Genomic DNA, 15,532 nt, shown 5'->3' with positions numbered 1-15,532 from the left:
CTTTGTCTGGGAACTTTTTGCTTGTCCATCTGGCAACAAAGCGCTGGGGCTAGCCCATCACTTAGCAGCTGGCAGGACGCAAGCTCACCAGCCTGATCCCCATAGCCAGGATGCTCTCACCGGGACCAGGAGGACACTTTGTCCAGCAAACAGCTTTGATCTGAGGGTGACCGGTAGCTTTGAGGTCAACTCAGCAGTCTGCAGGTACACAGCAAAAGCTCAAATGGGTGTGGGAGCAAGGAGATGGCCTCTTCCCCCATAGGAGCCATGCTGCTCGTTATTCTCCACATGCAACACAAGCCGAAACAAGAAGCCCAATGCAAAAAAAAAAGACCACAGCAGATCTCTGCAGGAAGCATCACGCTCGTAGGCTCTGATCGTGACAGGGGACTTCAACCACCCAGGTATCTGCTAGAAAAGAGGCGCAGCAGACTGCAAGCAGTCCGGGAAACTACTGGAGCACGTTGAGGACAACTTCCTAGTAGAGATGATGGAGAGCCCGACCAGAGGAGAGGCACTGCTGGACCTGTTGCTCCCTAATGCAGGAGAATAACTTACTGGAGAAGTCAGGATTGGAGGCAGCCTGGGTGGCCACAACCACATCCTGATGGAATTCTCAGTCTTGAGCGGTAAAGGACGGGTAACAAGTGGAGTCAGGACCCTAAACTTCAGACAGGCAAACTTTTGGCTAATTAGGGTGCTAGTGCATGGATCCCTTGGGAAAGTGCCCTTGGAGACAAAGGAGTGAACAAGAGCCAAGAGATGTTTAAGGATGTTTATATTTATATATATTATATATAAATACATAAACATATATCTCTGTGTGTGTGTGTGTGTGTGGATATTTAAGAGGGAAGGGATACCATCCAGAGGGACCTGGACAGGCTAGAAAGGTGGGTCTGTGTAAACCTCATGAGGTTCAACAAGGCCAAGTGCAAGGTTCTGCACCAGGCTGGAGCAGATACAGGCTGGGGGACAACTGGATTGAGCCCTGTGGAGAGGACTTAGGGGTACTGGTGGATGAAAAACTGACTGCAAGCCAGCAACATGTGCTCACAGCCCAGAAAGCCAAGCATGTCCTGGGCTGTGGCCAAAGAAGTGCGACCAGCAGGTTGAGGGCAGTGACTCTCCCCTCTGCTCCATTCTGGGGAGACTGCAGACTCCGTTCTGCAGTGCTGCCTCCAGCTCGGGGACCCCCAACACCAGAAGGACATGGCCCTGTTGGAATGAGTCCAGAGGAGGCCATGAAGATGATCAGGGGGCTGGAGCACCTCTTAAAAGGACAGCCTGGGAGAGTTGGGATTGCTTGGCCTAGAGGAGAGAAGGCTCCAGGGAGACTTTAAAGCAGCTTCCAGTGCCTACAGGGGGCTTCAGCAAAGATGTGGAGCGATGCTTCATCAGGGAGTATAGTGATAGGATGAGGGGTAATGGTTTTAAACTGAAAGAGGGCAGATTTAGCTTAGATATTAGGAAGAAATTCTTTACTGTGAGGGCGGCGAGGCGCTGGCCCGGGCTGCCCAGAGCAGCTGTGGGTGCCCCATCCCTGGCAGTGCCCAGGGCCCGGCTGGACGGGGCTGGGGGCACCCTGGGCTGGGGGGAGGGGTCCCTGCCCACGGTAGTGGGCTTGGAACTAGATGATCTTTAAGGTCCCTTCCGACACACACCATTCTACAAGAAACAATGACTTGGACATGCAACCACAGCTACAATTAAGAAGCCACTGCTGACGCTGCAGTGGGTCGGTCACTGCTCACCTATGATTACAGGGACAATCCAGCTCGATCCAATTACGAAATTAATTGCCTGGTGGTTTAAGCAGTTTACCCGCACAGGCAGGACTTCCTCCTGCCTTCCCACTCCTCTCTACCTCCCTACACTGCACTGAACTTCCCCGCCTGGACACCCCACTGCAGCCACAGCCCTGTGGTGACACCGGGGTAGGAAGGGAGGTGAACTTCTCACTGCAGACAGCTTAGAAAAATACATCCAAGAGCAACCACCTCCCAGTGGTGTCGTTTGGAGACTGAAGAAGCGATGGGAATGCAGAAGAGGTTACAGATCTTTTGTTCAAACCGCTGACCTGGAGCCGCTGCCTCCAACCACACCAGTTTGAACTCGGTATCTGCCCGCTTGTTCCAGCAGCGAGAGCCGCACGGCCTTTAGAAACAGCTCGCCAGGATCCGCCCGGACTGGAGAGCGGCAGGGTGGTCACCTCCCATGAAATCAGCCACGAGGAAAGAAGCAGGTCCTCACAAACAGGTCCCAGCTTCCCCTTCTTACAGAAAAGCACGGCAGTGCCCCAGCATTGATGTCGGCACCTCAGCGGTGAAGGCGGGCAGGGCAGGGGCACCTTCTTCAAGCCGGAGAGCAAGGCCAAGGCTGGGCAGGCCTTTGGACTTGTGCAGTGCTGCAGTTTTTGCCTTAACTGCAGCAATTTGTTGAATTCACGCTGTTGTTCAGCAGCAGACTGTTGAATTTTCCCTGTACCTGAGCAGGAACACAACCTGCAGCGGGTGCTTTTTCACAGGAATGGGTGAGAAGACCACGGTCACACCTCCACAGCATCCGGGTTTGTTAGAACTTCACACGGCAGCCCAAATTGGAGCCCCCGCGCCTGACAAACCAGGGTGCAACCACATGTATTTAACAGATGTTCTCTTCAGTTAAAATTGGCTGGCCATCCCCTAGCCAGAGGGTGCTTCCTTCCTGCTCAAAACTTGTTTCTCCTGAAAGGCCCAGCGGCACCACAGCCCTCTTCCGTGCCACAAATCACAAGGGAACATTTTCTGAACTTTTATCTTAGGACCTCAGAAGTTCTCGCAGCAACATGGGGCAAGCAGGGTGTGCGTCCCGCGCCACTGTTGGGCATGGCAGGAGCCCACAGCACAGAGGCATCGTTCCGGAGGCCAGCAAATCACCCTGTGAGGAGAGGACCACCCCCTCCCTGCCACTGTAATTGCTCTGTTTGGGTGACGATAGCTTTAACCTTCCTATTGTTCAGCAAAGCAACAGCTGAGCTTCTGCCCCAACAGATCAGCAGCTCCTATTAAAATCCAGGCAGCGCAGCACGCAACCTGCATCCAGCACGCATCCTGCATCCAGCACGCATCCTGCATCCAGCACGCATCCTGCATCCAGCACGCATCCTGCATGCTCTTCATGCAAAACACATGCATCAGCCACACTAACCCCAGCCCCCTGCAGCCACTGCACGCCCCTCTACAGAGGGCATGCTCCTCCTCCGCACAAAGTCAGTCTCTTTACCTGATAAGCTCTGATGAGAGATTGCACTGCGAGATGGTCCTCCACCAGTTTATCTACGTTGGGCTGTGCTTGACCCAGGAACTGCGCTTGGGACAGCACGGAAAGGCTGGTACTCAGCGGAGGGGGGCTTTGGTAAGCAGTGCCTGGAGCAGCTCCAGCATTGGCGTTGCGAAAGAAGATGTCCCATGACTAGGAAAAGGGAAAGAAGAGAGGCAAGAGGGTCATTACCTGTGACTCAAACACATCCTCACTCAAGGTTACTGGGGTCTCAGCAGTATTGCCAAAGCAGGGAGCACAATTCCTGGGGGGCAGAGCTGCCTCCTCCCCCGTGCCCCAGCACCATATAGCTGCTGCCAAAGACACCCACCTGCCTGGGGCAGGAGAGCCCTAAAGCTCTCCCACTATTCCAGTTACACCATTGTCTTACTTCTCATCCATCTGGATTGTTTCTTTTAGGATGAGACTGTCCCCAGAGCCCCTGCCCCAGGCCCCTGAGCAGCACAGCTCAGGACAGGACATGGGTGACACCCCTAGCTTGGCTCTCAAAATCACTACTGTGAGCAACGAGCCCCAGCCTGGTCTTCAGGCTCTTCTTCCCTTTTCTACAGGGCAGGAGACTGCCCTCTGAATACCCACAATATTTTCTGGAAAGTATTTTTGCCTTGTAGTCAAATGCACCTCTTCCTCTTTTCCTTTGTCTAAATGGCTTGAGACCCAAGTCCCCGCATAAGCTGTGCTGTAGAGCCCTCAGCCAGCAACGGCTTTTTTCTTTTTCTGTCCCCTCTTCAGCTTTCCCCCCACCCTTCCAGCAATGCCAATGCCAGCGCTATGTGGATACTCCCATGCCAGCTCTCCTGTGCCCTTAGCGAGGCAGGTATCACCTCTGCTGCTGTTCCCCTCTGCAGATGTGTATTTCCAGGTGTTAAGACAACAAAGCAAAAACTCCCTAAAAAGCCCTCAACAGACTTGATGTAACTTGGTGGGATTTACCAGCCCTGCCTGAAGAGCTCACAAATGTCCCAGGCCAAACTCAAGGTAATCCATCTACTTGGAGAGGCAGCAACGGACCTGGGGCAGGGGAGAGACCAGCACAGCAAGGTCCAGGCCAGGGCCTCCATCACACTGTCACCCCTGCTGCTTCCTACACGCTACTGACCGACAGCAAAGGACAGGGCCAAGGTGGAGCAGCACCTGCCTGCCCACACGTACCGAGGTGCCAGCTACAGCAAAGCCCGTCAGATCTGTGCGCTGGGTTCAGCCCGAGGGTCTCTCCACTGACTGGGAGCAAGAGCCCAGCACTCAGGTCCCTGCGCACCCTCAGACCTTGTGCCCGCGGGGAGCACCTAACCCAACCTCAGCAACGCAGCGCCGCGCACAGTGCTGCCCAGCCAGCCCCAGCACATGTCAACCGAGTCAACAAGAGCCACGAGAGCAGCTCTAGTGGGGGTTTGGGGCAAAAAAAGCAGCTTTGCACCTTGGTAGCAGGGTGGAGGGGACTGAGAACCTGATCTTCGCCGAAGGAACACCCGCTCTCCCCTTTTGCTGGAGCTCCTCCAGCTGCAGCACCCATCACATGCCCCAGGAAGCTATTTACAGCCTGGACCTACCCAGACGCCCCATGACACGGCTCTGCAAGGTGAGTAAATTTAGAAACGGGTCACGCTGGAGGAGCATAAATGAAACGTGGAACAATTTGGCACAATAATTGATAAACAACAGCTTCCCCAAAGGAAGAAAAAAAAAACAACCCACAAACCAAGAAGCAAAATCAGAAAACACCCAACCTCATTCTGATCGCTGTCTGCTAAAGGAAATTTCGACAGGAAAAGAGGGAGAGCTGCTTTTTGTACAATCTTTACTGCTGGCCACTGGTGAGAGCAGCCCAAGTCCCTCCCTCAGCCTCAGAGCTCAGGGCTGCCCCAGAAGCCTGCCAGCAAGAAGGACGAGCACCCCGGGGACAGGCTCGGTGCCCTTCAGATGGGGAGGGATCAGGCTAGCTGCTTTGCTCGGTGGTTCAGGGTTGTTTAACAAACTGGAAGATAAAGACAGGCAAGAGAAAGGGAGCACCTGCTAGCCCCAGGAGGGGCCGACAGCAGTGCTGGGGACAGAGCCAGGAGGCAGAGGTGTTGCCTTTGTGACCTCCTCCCTGCTGACATTTACCAATATTAACCTCTTGGAGATGCAGTTTGCTTCTGTTTTGAAAGAAAAATTCATTTGAAGCTCTCCAAACAAGGTGCAGCGCCGGCTCGGTCAGCTCAGGCACTTTTGCTAAATGCTTTCCTGCCCAACGGAATTACAGAAGTTCCCAGGCTACCTGGCTGCAGGCTTTGCCCCCAGTGAAGGCTGTGGCCCTGGTAAGCGCTATAAAAATGTCAGCTTTCAAGCTGCTGATGCAGTTCTGCGTTCAAGAGTATTCAAGGGCCGTCCCAGGGGTTGCTGGTGACCCATGGCGGTGCCTCTGGAGCTCACGTATCCCGTGGGAGAGGCTGAACAGCCCCCTCAGCACCATCCTGCTGTATCACGAGAAGGAGATCTTTGCCTTAATCCAGCACGTTATTCCCTCTCTGCCCACGGCAGCCCTGCAAGAACTCCTCCAGCTCCAAGCTCAGATTTTTGAGCACCTCATTGCTACCACTTCACCAAAGCCAGCACCTCCCCAGCGCCCAAGCCTACAGGCAGCTCCCAGGTCTCAGCACGCTGAATACCACCAGCCCCAGGTCCCTGCTGTGACCGTCCCGCGGCCACATCCCACCACAGCCACAGCACAAGGCATCAGCCCGGCGCAGCTTTCCCAGCGCTCTTCTGTGCCGCTGCTCCTGCGCCGGCGAAGCCAGGCGGGAGAGCCAGCTGCCCCAGCAAAGCCCGGGTAGCCCAGAGGGATTCTGAGCTTGGCTCTGCCAGCGGAGCTCACCCCAGGCTTCTCTGCTGAGAACAGCCCCAGAGCAGCTCTCCAGGAGAAACCAGCACCTTTCACTTCATTTATCAGACTCTTCTCGGAGAAGGGCACAGGCTCAGATGTCCCAGCCTCCGCCACAAAGCCAGCTCGGAGGTCGGGCAGGCAGAGGAGGGCGACATCTTCCATCCGCTGCAAGCCACCTCAGGGTGGGCTGGGGGTGCAGCGGGCTGAGATGCGCAGGGGAGACACAGCCCCTGCCTAGAGCCCAGGCTGCACCCCTGCTCCTTCTCCTGCTGCTGACTCCAGGGCACGGAAAGCATCACCCAGACCCACTCTACACGGTCAGCAAGCCAGGGAGCACCTCCTGCTTTAGCAGCGAGAAGAGGAGGAACATTCAGAGCTTAGAGCTGGAAGAGGAGGAGCTCAAACCAAATTTACAGCAGGCAGCCCTTGCCGAGCATAGGTGGTCCAGCAGCGATCGATCAGTTCGTGCTCTGCACATCGTCTTGTCCCTTATCAACACCAACAAGGACCTTCGGTTCTCTGAGGCGCTCGCTTTTGAAGATGGGTAACAAAACCCAAATGTTTCAGACTCTCAGGCAACACTCCTACCAGATCCAGGCTCGGACCCTGCCTGCCAGCACGGCTGCGGAGAACGCAGGGAAGGCACCTCCCGTGGCCGGGCATGGGGGTCTGGCCTCGCTGAAGACTGCAGGCTCCTGCACTCGTGGCGGGGTTACACAGCACGGTCCACACACGTTACGGTCATACAGCCACTTTCAATATAAAAATCAAAACAGCGGTGTACTAAGAAGTCCACGTTAAAGACCGCTCGATGTACATACCTAAGGGGAGAGCTGTCGCCCTTTACCAAGTTCATCCTACGCACTGGGGCTGCCCTGTAGGAAGGCTAAACTCGTCACGGAGGTCTGACTGCAGGTATCGCCTATCTGCAGCTCTCCAGCCATCTACCCTCAAGCAAGCAAGTTACTCGGGGTCCTGAGGAGACGGCGTGGGCTGTGCCAAGCATCGCTAGCAGCCAGCCCCACACCTGAGTTGGCAGCGTGGGGGCAGGAGGGCGGCATCCCCGCTGCCCCGGGAAGCAGTCCCAGGAACGAGCAGCACCGACCCTCTGGCAGCCCACTGGCACTGGCCCCGCACCCTCACCTCCTCCTTCGCCAGCTCTGCCCACCAGACTCAGAAACTGGAGTTCAGCTGAAGGACTGCATGCAGAAAAAAACCCAAACCTAAAATAGCGGGTTTTGTGGGGTTTTTTTGGTTTTGTTTTTTTTTAAATCTTCCCTACTCTAAACAAGCACTGAGGTATATCCTGCAGTTTAAAACACCAGCATCTGCATGCAGGAAGGGAATTCATTTTGCTCAGCTGGGACACTCATGCTGGCTGGAGGTCTCAGGTTTTTGGTGACAACAGCAAAGACACTCCAGCTCTTCCCTGGCTGAAGGTCTCACCCCGTCAGCAGAACGAGGGCGAGGAGCAGCCGGTCCCTCTCTGTGCACGGAACAGGCAAGCGGCAGCCAGGCCCGTGTGACAGCCCAGCTTTTCGGTGAACTCCACCCTTGGATCTGACCCTACATCCAACGGGACGGAAGCCAACGCTTTATCAGTGACAGGGGTGACGCGCTCCACCGCTGCTTCAGCGTCACGCCAGAGGGGACGCAGGCCGGCGGGGACTGCTCACGGGCCGAGACCAGGCACAGCTGCAGCACCGATCCCACCACGGCGGCTCAGCGTCCCAGCGGGGACAGGGTGAGCCAGGAAAAAGTGCAGAGAGGAGAAAGGGGCGAAGCCAGGAGCTGGGAAGGGACCTTGGTAAAGGGGTCACTGGAACGAGGTGGGATCCACCCAGGAGCCATGAGTCACGCGTGAGGGCCAAGTACATCAGGGAGCAACAGCAAAGTCCGCGCCAGCTCAGGTATTAACCCCACCAGAAGCTGTGGGACCGGGAGCTGGATTTCACAGGATCACAGAATGGTTTGGGCTCGAAGGGACTTTCCAAGGTCACCTAGTCCGATCTCCCTGGCCCAACGCCCTTTCTGCCAAGCAGGGGGCCAGCTTCATTTTGTTCAAAAAGCAGTCCGTAAGACTTGGGGTTTTATATTGTCAGTGTCAGGTTCGCTTCCTGGCAATGATACGACCCCATTTCATTTTCATTGGCATTTCATTCTCACGTGACACCAATTTTCCTGCTGTCACAAACCATTTCCAGCTGCAGCGGAGGCAAAAATCTTGTCAGCTCCTGCACTGCTCTCTGAGCACTTAAAAATACTTCCAGGGACGCTGATTTCCAGGAGTGACTAATACACACTTCACCACAAACACGGGACTGGGGGCCTGGAAATGTGGTGGGAGGTCCACCCTTGTGGGTGCTCAGAACTTGGCTGCACAAGGCCCCCAGGTGACCTGGTCTAGCCATGAAGCCAGATGCCACCTCCAAGACAGCCATGCTGGGGTAGAGGCCCCAAGGCTCCTTCCAACCTAAATGCTCCTATTTCTTCAGCCGAGCATGCACAAGGACTCCCACGCAGCACTGCGTGCACTGCCTACCTATAGACAAGCTGACAAAGCTACAGGAGCCACATTAAAGAGGAGACAAGACCAGAAGAGATCCAGAGGTCCAGCCTCAGCACCCAGCCACGGTTCCCTGCCAGCTGCCCTGGTGAGTCCTGATGTTTACTCTCACATCCACTCAGAGCATCATTCAAGACTGAGCAGGGTCTGTAAGATCTAACAGCCAGTATCAAACCACAAAGACTCTTTGCCAGAGACACAACTGTGCCCGCCAGTGGGAGAAGCGTGGTGTAACCCTCCCTCATTTTTAAATTAGACTACGTCATTTAGATTCATGGCTTTTAACTCAATACCCTGCCTCTGAAGGACTGCGTTGCACCATGTGCACGTGCTTGGGTAGCTTTCATGTCACTGTTTGACAAAGGGCACAACCCAAACAAACATACTTCGTGTCTTCTGAGTCTGTATTGCTTGGCTCAGCTACCTGCTGTTTGCCTTGAAAGAAGCACCAAGACACCCTTGTTTGTGAACATTTCAGCTTTGATCCTACGGTAAAGCCTTTATAGCACCCTACAGGCTGCGTGTTTTGGGTGCACAGGGTTGGTGCCGTTGAAAACATACTCAACGCTGATGCAAGCACTGGGGCATGAGATTCCTTACTCACCCCTGACTGCTCATTTAACCATCGCGTCCTGGTTCGCAGGCTGCTCGTGTGCTGCTGCATAAAGAAAACGCCTGCTCTACATCAGGACACGTATGAAACTGTCTTAAAAATCCCCTGGGTAATGTTGAGACTTAGTCACTAGAACACTTTCCTTGTGAAACACTGGGAATGGGGAAAACAGAGATGGGTTTCAGAAATTCTCTTCCCAGCTGAGCCCTCACCTGCGGGACTCCACATTGAAGAGTTGCCCTTCACCGCGCTGGGGGAGCTTCACTAATTCAGATCAAGACAGACCCCTGCAAGTACTGCCCACAGCCAGGCTGGCTCCCCAGTTTTAAGTTCAGGAGCTGCTGGTGGGAATTCCTCTGGCCTCCAGACCCAGTCCCCTCCCTAGGCTGCAGATCACCCGTCTGGCTTTACACACACAAGCTCAAAGCACAAGCTTAGCTACGGCCCCGTCTACCCCGACATGTAACACCACCCACGCCTGAAGCATTTTTGCTAGTCAAGGTGTGAAAAATACCCTCCCTGCACCCCCCCACCCCATCCTCTGCTCCAGAATAAACTCTCCTGATGAGCCATCAGAGCTGGTCAAAAAAAAAAAAAAAAAAAAAAAAAAAAAAAAAAAAAAAAAAAAGCACTGGGAGCTCATTAAAGGTGGATTCCCAGCAGAAGGCACTCCTTGTATCTGCTTGTGATCCAGGATGATGCCCACGTCCCACAAGCCCTCGGTGTTCCCTCTTGAACGGAGAAGCTCCTCTTGGCTCTTGCTCAAGGAATCGCTTAGGTTTCTTTCCACCAAAGCAGCAAAAGGATCATCCACAACCATCCAGCCCCTCCAGCTGAATTCAGTCCTCCTTGGGATGCGTGCACTTACCCGAACCCCCTGCTCAGACACACACACACACAGATGTGAGGGTGATCTCCTGGCGAGGTTGCTCCTTACCTTATGTACACTTTTGGGGTTTTCCAGCCAAGCATAATACATTTCCTCCACATAGTTTGAACTAGTCCCACTCAAAAATGGCTCGGCAGCCACCGGTGCGCTGTAGCACCTGATCTGCTGAAACGTCCTGGGTGCTGCCGGCCTGTGTTGGGAAATTGTCTTTACAGTCTGCGAGGCCGTCAACGGCCTCAGCTTTGCTGCACAAGTCCTTAAGTTAAGCATGTTTGTCCTGTCGCCTCACACAAGTTCCTGTTGGGACAGAAGGGAAAAGTGGCTTAGAAATTATTGCAAGAGAGCACAGAACAGAGACACACACACCCCCTCCACCCGCCGTCAACCCTGAGCACGAAGAACTGACCTTAGGATTAATTTTTAATACAGATTAATCCATCTGCACCTGCCCCACCCCAGTGAAGTCCCCAACAGCCGAGAAACAGTTTCCGCTCAAGACAGTCGGCACAACCGCGTCTGCCTCCTCCATCGCTCCTGGCATGGCACCGTCATCTCCCCTGACCGTTAAAGCAGATTTGCTTGGTGGGGCATCCAACACCGGTCTCAAACAAGCCACTGCACGTCAAAACCACCTGCACCTTTTTATATCAGCACCTTTGTACAAAATAAGGCATGTTGGATGGTGAAACACGGCCCGGATTAAGTGTAAGGTATCAGGTTCCCCCAGCGCTTCCCTCTTGAGCTCCTGGCCAGCAACATCTACTGCTTTTTCACTAATGAATCCATGAAGTATTCTTTGACTTCTTTTGATTTTTTGATTCTTCGTCTGAGAATCCTCTTTTTGTTTGCTTTAAACCAGAAAATCCTCTCAGATTTCAGCAGGAGCTGGACACTTTAGCCCTTCAACTTCCCATTCGCAGGGACATCATATGAGTTTGAAGAAAAGCACTTTAAAGCACTATGCCCAGAAAGGCACTGGAAAAAAATTGTTACCAGCTGGATCTTAATGTCACGTTTTCTGTCACATCCAGCTCAACAAATCTAGCAGGGCGTGCTCCTCCAGGTCTGCGCAAGACGGAGGGCAACTCCTATCACGTCAACCCAGCACAGAAGCTTTTTCTCTCACCCAGGTGGAAGGTCTTGGCTTCGATTCTTGCTGCGTTACTCACCCCGTGACCACTCTGCTTGGCCAAGGTTTTCTTCTCACCGGTTTGCATTATATGCATCAGTATAAAGCGGGGAACAAACTGTCTATGGGGAAGAAGCTGTCTATGCAAAGCAGAGGTACGGTGGTACAAAGCACTTGGGACGTGGGCTCCACGACAGACCACTTCATCGCTTCTCCTTAAAAGTTCAGACCCAAGAAGGTCAATGCAGCCGAAAGACCCAGAAAGGGGCTCTCCCCCTGCCCAGAGAACCCAGAGAAGCAACCCGGAGCTGGCAAGGGACCTTCTCAGAGGTCCCCCCCTGCAACGTCCACTTTGTAGCTCTTGGTGAGGTGCAGCCCTGCGTGGACAGGGAGGCCTGAGGTTAACCACGCTCCTCCTTACGCACGTCCAACCAGCAGCCACAGCTCAAGAGAAAGCACCGAGGCAAGATCACCTCAAGGGAAGCGCTGGCGCTTGGAGCCAGCTCTTCTCGCAGCTGCCCTTTCCACCCAGCGACTTCTGCCAGAGGCAGGACCCGAGGCTGGACGTGACCCAGCTGGCCAGTTTCCATAACCCCAACCAGTTTAACAAGCAGCAGCCCAATGTCAAAGCAGCTACCGTGTGTTCACCAGATTAAAATGAAGTTGCATGGCAGACTAGAGAAAAACATACACCTTTGTGACTGGCGTTTCATCAGCCAGGCTGCCAGGTTTGCCTTGCTGAATCTAGTTCTGGCGACCTGACACAGCAGCAGCTACGCTTCCTGCTTCAAAACGTAAGGTTTTGGTCCAAAGAGCCTGAAGAAGACCCGGGATCACTCTAATTCAGCCAAGGTGTTACACAGATTCACCCAAGGGAAAAAAGGAAGCCCCCTCGCCCCTTCTGCCCTGCCTGCTCAATTCTGCCCGCAGCCAAAGCAGGCCCGTAACAGGCAAGAAAAGGCAGGCAGGCGCAGGACAGCAAGCGCGGCAGCACGAGATCTTTTCCCAGCTTACCCTCCTCAGAGTTAAGCAGCAAAACACAAACAGGTATTTTAGGGAGTCGACTGAACTGGGCGTCAGCACACGGGCACGTAGGTGGCCCCTCCGGCTTCGGTGTCTGGTTTCGTACCGCCGCTCGCAGCGTCCCGGTGACCTCTCTGGAGAACGGGGGGCTCCGGCCAGGGAATCACCCGGAGCAGCTGAACCAGAGGGGCCTCTGGCAGAAGGGGCTGGCTGGCTGCAGGCGCGGGAGCCCGTGCCGTGAGGCAGAGCAGGGGAAGCCCGGAGCAGGGGCGCTTCCCGGGTAATGCAAAGCACAGCCGGGAGCCGGGGCGTAGGAAAGCGAGCCCGGTTACCGGTGCAGGGGCCGCTGGCGACCGCACACACAGCTACAGCCGCAGCAGGGCTGAGGAGGGGAAGCCCGGGCGTGCAGGCCGGGCCCTCGTGGCCGCAGTCGGATCACAACCCAGACTTCATCGAGAGATCAAACAACAGGACCGTTGCAACCGGTTAACGGCTGGGAGCGGCACTGAGCAGATTAAGGTGCTAAATGCGGCCCCCGGCGGGCGGCACCCCCGGCACCTGCCCGACGTACCGAGGAGCTGCGCTCGGGTCTGCGTTAGCACAACAGACGCAGCGTCAGAGCAAGCAGCTGGGCCGGCGCGGGGCCGCGGCTGGCGGCCGAGCCGCTCCAGCACCGGGCGCCCCCGGGCCGGGGCCGCCGCTGCCCCTCTGGGGAGGCAGCACCGCCGACCCCCGCAGCGCCGGCACCCCGAGGCCGCCCCGAGAGGCCCCGCAGGTGGGGGCGCCCGCACCGGGCGGCACCGGGCACCCCGAGCACAGGGCGGGGGGGAGGGGGAAAGCAACACGTAGAGGCGGGAAAGGGGCGCGTGACGCCCCGCCACCGCGCGCGGCCCGCGCTGCCGGGCCCGGGCCCGCCAATCAGCGCCCGCCGCCGCCGCCCGGGCTTGGCGCCCCTGCCGCCTATAGGAGCGGTGCGAGGCGCCGAGCCGCCGTCCCATTGGCCGCTCCGGGCTGCCCGTCTAGCGGCAGGCCCGCCTCTTCCCCCCGCCCCGAGGCGCCCGGGCGGCGGCGCCAAGGACACCGGGGAGCGGCCGCTGTCCCCCGCGCCCGCCGCCCCGCGCCCGCCGCCCCCGGCCCGGCCCGCCCCCCGCCAGGGCCGGCCCGGCCCGGCCCGGCCCCGACACGCCACCCGGCCCGCCCGCGGCACCCACCGGCACGTCCGTGCGCCCCGCTCGTTGTCCCGGCTCTGACAGCGGGCCCCGGCCGCCGCCCCGCCCGTTCCTGCGTCACCGCTCGCCCCGCCCCGCCCCCGAGCGCGCCCGGTGCGCATGCGCCGCCGCGGGCCGGGCCAGGAGGAACCCCGGGGGCGGCGGGGGCGGGGCCGCTCTCGCACCGGGCCTCGGCGCTGGGGGCGGTGACCCCGGTACGGCTCAGGGACTGCCGCCACAGCCCGGGGACCCCTAGTTTTGCCCGGGGACCCCGGTACGGCCTGGGGACACTCGCCATAGCCTGAGGGCTCCCAGTATGGCCCAGGAACCCCCAGTATGGCCCGGGGACCCCGGTACGGCCTGGGGACACTCGCCATACCCTGAGGACTCCCAGTATGGGCCCAGGAACCCCCAGTTTGCCCGGGGACCCCAGTACGGCCTGGGGACACTCGCCATAGCCTGTGGACTCCCAGTATGGGCCCAGGAACCCCCAGTATGGCCCGGGGACCCCGGTACGGCCTGGGGACACCCGCCATAGCCTGTGGACTCCCAGTATGGGCCCAGGAACCCCCAGTATGGCCCGGGGACCCCGGTACGGCCTGGGGACACTCGCCATACCCTGAGGACTCCCAGTATGGGCCCAGGAACCCCCAGTATGGCCCGGGGACCCCCAGTTTGCCCGGGGACCCCGGTACGGCCTGGGGACACCCGCCATAGCCTGAGGACCCCCAGTATGGCCCGGGGACCCCCGCCAGAGCCTGCAGAGCCCCACCGTGCTGGGAAGGACCCCGTGGCATGGAGGACTTCAGGCCTTCCAGGGCATCCCCGCGTGGCGGACCTTGCCCCGTGGGGCACCGGGGCTGGGCGGGTGGGGGGTGCCCCGGGGGTTCAGGGGCTCCTGGCAATTTCCTGCCAGCTGAGTCATAGCCGCGCCAGCCCCGCGCCGAGGAGCCACGCAGCGCCGGGCAGCACTTTCGGGAAGTGAAACGGGCACCAGGAAAACACCTCAACAGCCCACGGCCACACAAGCCCAGCCATGCACAGCCCTGGCCCGGCCGGCATGGCGCAACCGCCAGCACCCCGGCAGAATGCGAGGTGTCCTGCGGAGTGGGGTGTACGGCAGCACGGTGACAAGGAATGGCCTCAAGGGCATGGCGTCCCCAAAAGCCACGTCCCCAGAGTGGCATGGGTCGGCACAAGGGACCAAGGGGACAGCAGGGTCCTGTGCCATCTGATACTGGGGTGGTAGGGACAGGAGGTGTGGCAGAGCCCTGCCACTGCAGGATGAAGCTGTGGGGAAATTGTGGAATGGCAGCGCTTGCACCACTGGCCCTTCTGGGGCAGCCGCGGTCCCCAGCTATGACGAGGGTGGACGTCATCGTGGCCCCCGTGGGATGGGGCTGGTACAGTCCCTGCTGGGTCAGCCTGGCCGCCAAGGGCCAGCACACAAGCACCAGCCCCACACCTTGACCCCAGACATCCCCCCTGCTCTGCCCCACATACCAACCCTGAAGCATCACCCCTGCTGTGCCCCACACTATCCCCGGAGCATCGCCCCCGCTCTGCCCCACACCATCCCCAGAGCATCGCCCCTGCTCCGCCCCACATGCCAACCCTGGAGCACCCCCCCCTGCTCTGCCCCACATGCCAACCCTGGAGCACCCCCCCCTGCTCTGCCCCACATGCCAACCCTGGAGCACCCCCCCCCTGCTCTGCCCCACATGCCAACCCTGGAGCACCCCCCCCTGCTCTGCTCCACGCCATCCCCAGAGCATCGCCCCTGCTCTGCCCCACATGCCAACCCCAGAGCACCCCCCCCGCTCTGCCCCACACCCAGCCCCTCACTCAGCCCCACAGCACTGCGTGGGGGAAGGCAGCCCCCCAGCCCTCCCAGTCTCACCAGAGGAACTGGGCAATCCC

The 15,532-nt window shown here is 57.9% G+C and overlaps 1 protein-coding gene across 8 annotated transcripts in view; it reads right to left on the bottom strand.

Annotated features, from left to right (window-relative positions):
* The window catches only part of OGDH (oxoglutarate dehydrogenase), a 36,435-nt gene extending 20,904 nt beyond the window's left edge, over positions 1–15,531 (bottom strand). For 4 of the 8 annotated variants that reach the window (XM_080370446.1, XM_080370448.1, XM_080370444.1 and 1 more), the window contains exons 1-3: positions 13,616–13,725; positions 10,301–10,549; positions 3,265–3,453 (exon numbers count right to left, since the gene is read on the bottom strand). In XM_080370446.1, the coding sequence (XP_080226572.1) occupies positions 3,265–3,453; positions 10,301–10,522 (411 nt within the window). In that variant the 5' untranslated portion in view covers positions 10,523–10,549; positions 13,616–13,725. Of the gene's footprint in view, positions 1–3,264; positions 3,454–10,300; positions 10,550–13,615; positions 13,726–15,512 lie in introns of those variants that run through there. The other 4 variants (XM_080370449.1, XM_080370450.1, XM_080370445.1 and 1 more) reach the window with 3 other exon arrangements.
* Between the last annotated feature and the right edge of the window lies 1 nt (position 15,532).

The sequence above is a fragment of the Falco punctatus genome, assembly GCF_963210335.1.
Source record: "Falco punctatus genome assembly, chromosome: 20".
NCBI lineage: Eukaryota > Metazoa > Chordata > Aves > Falconiformes > Falconidae > Falco > Falco punctatus.
The sequence above is the reverse complement of the archived record's forward strand: the minus strand, read 5'-3'. Positions and strand labels throughout refer to the sequence as shown.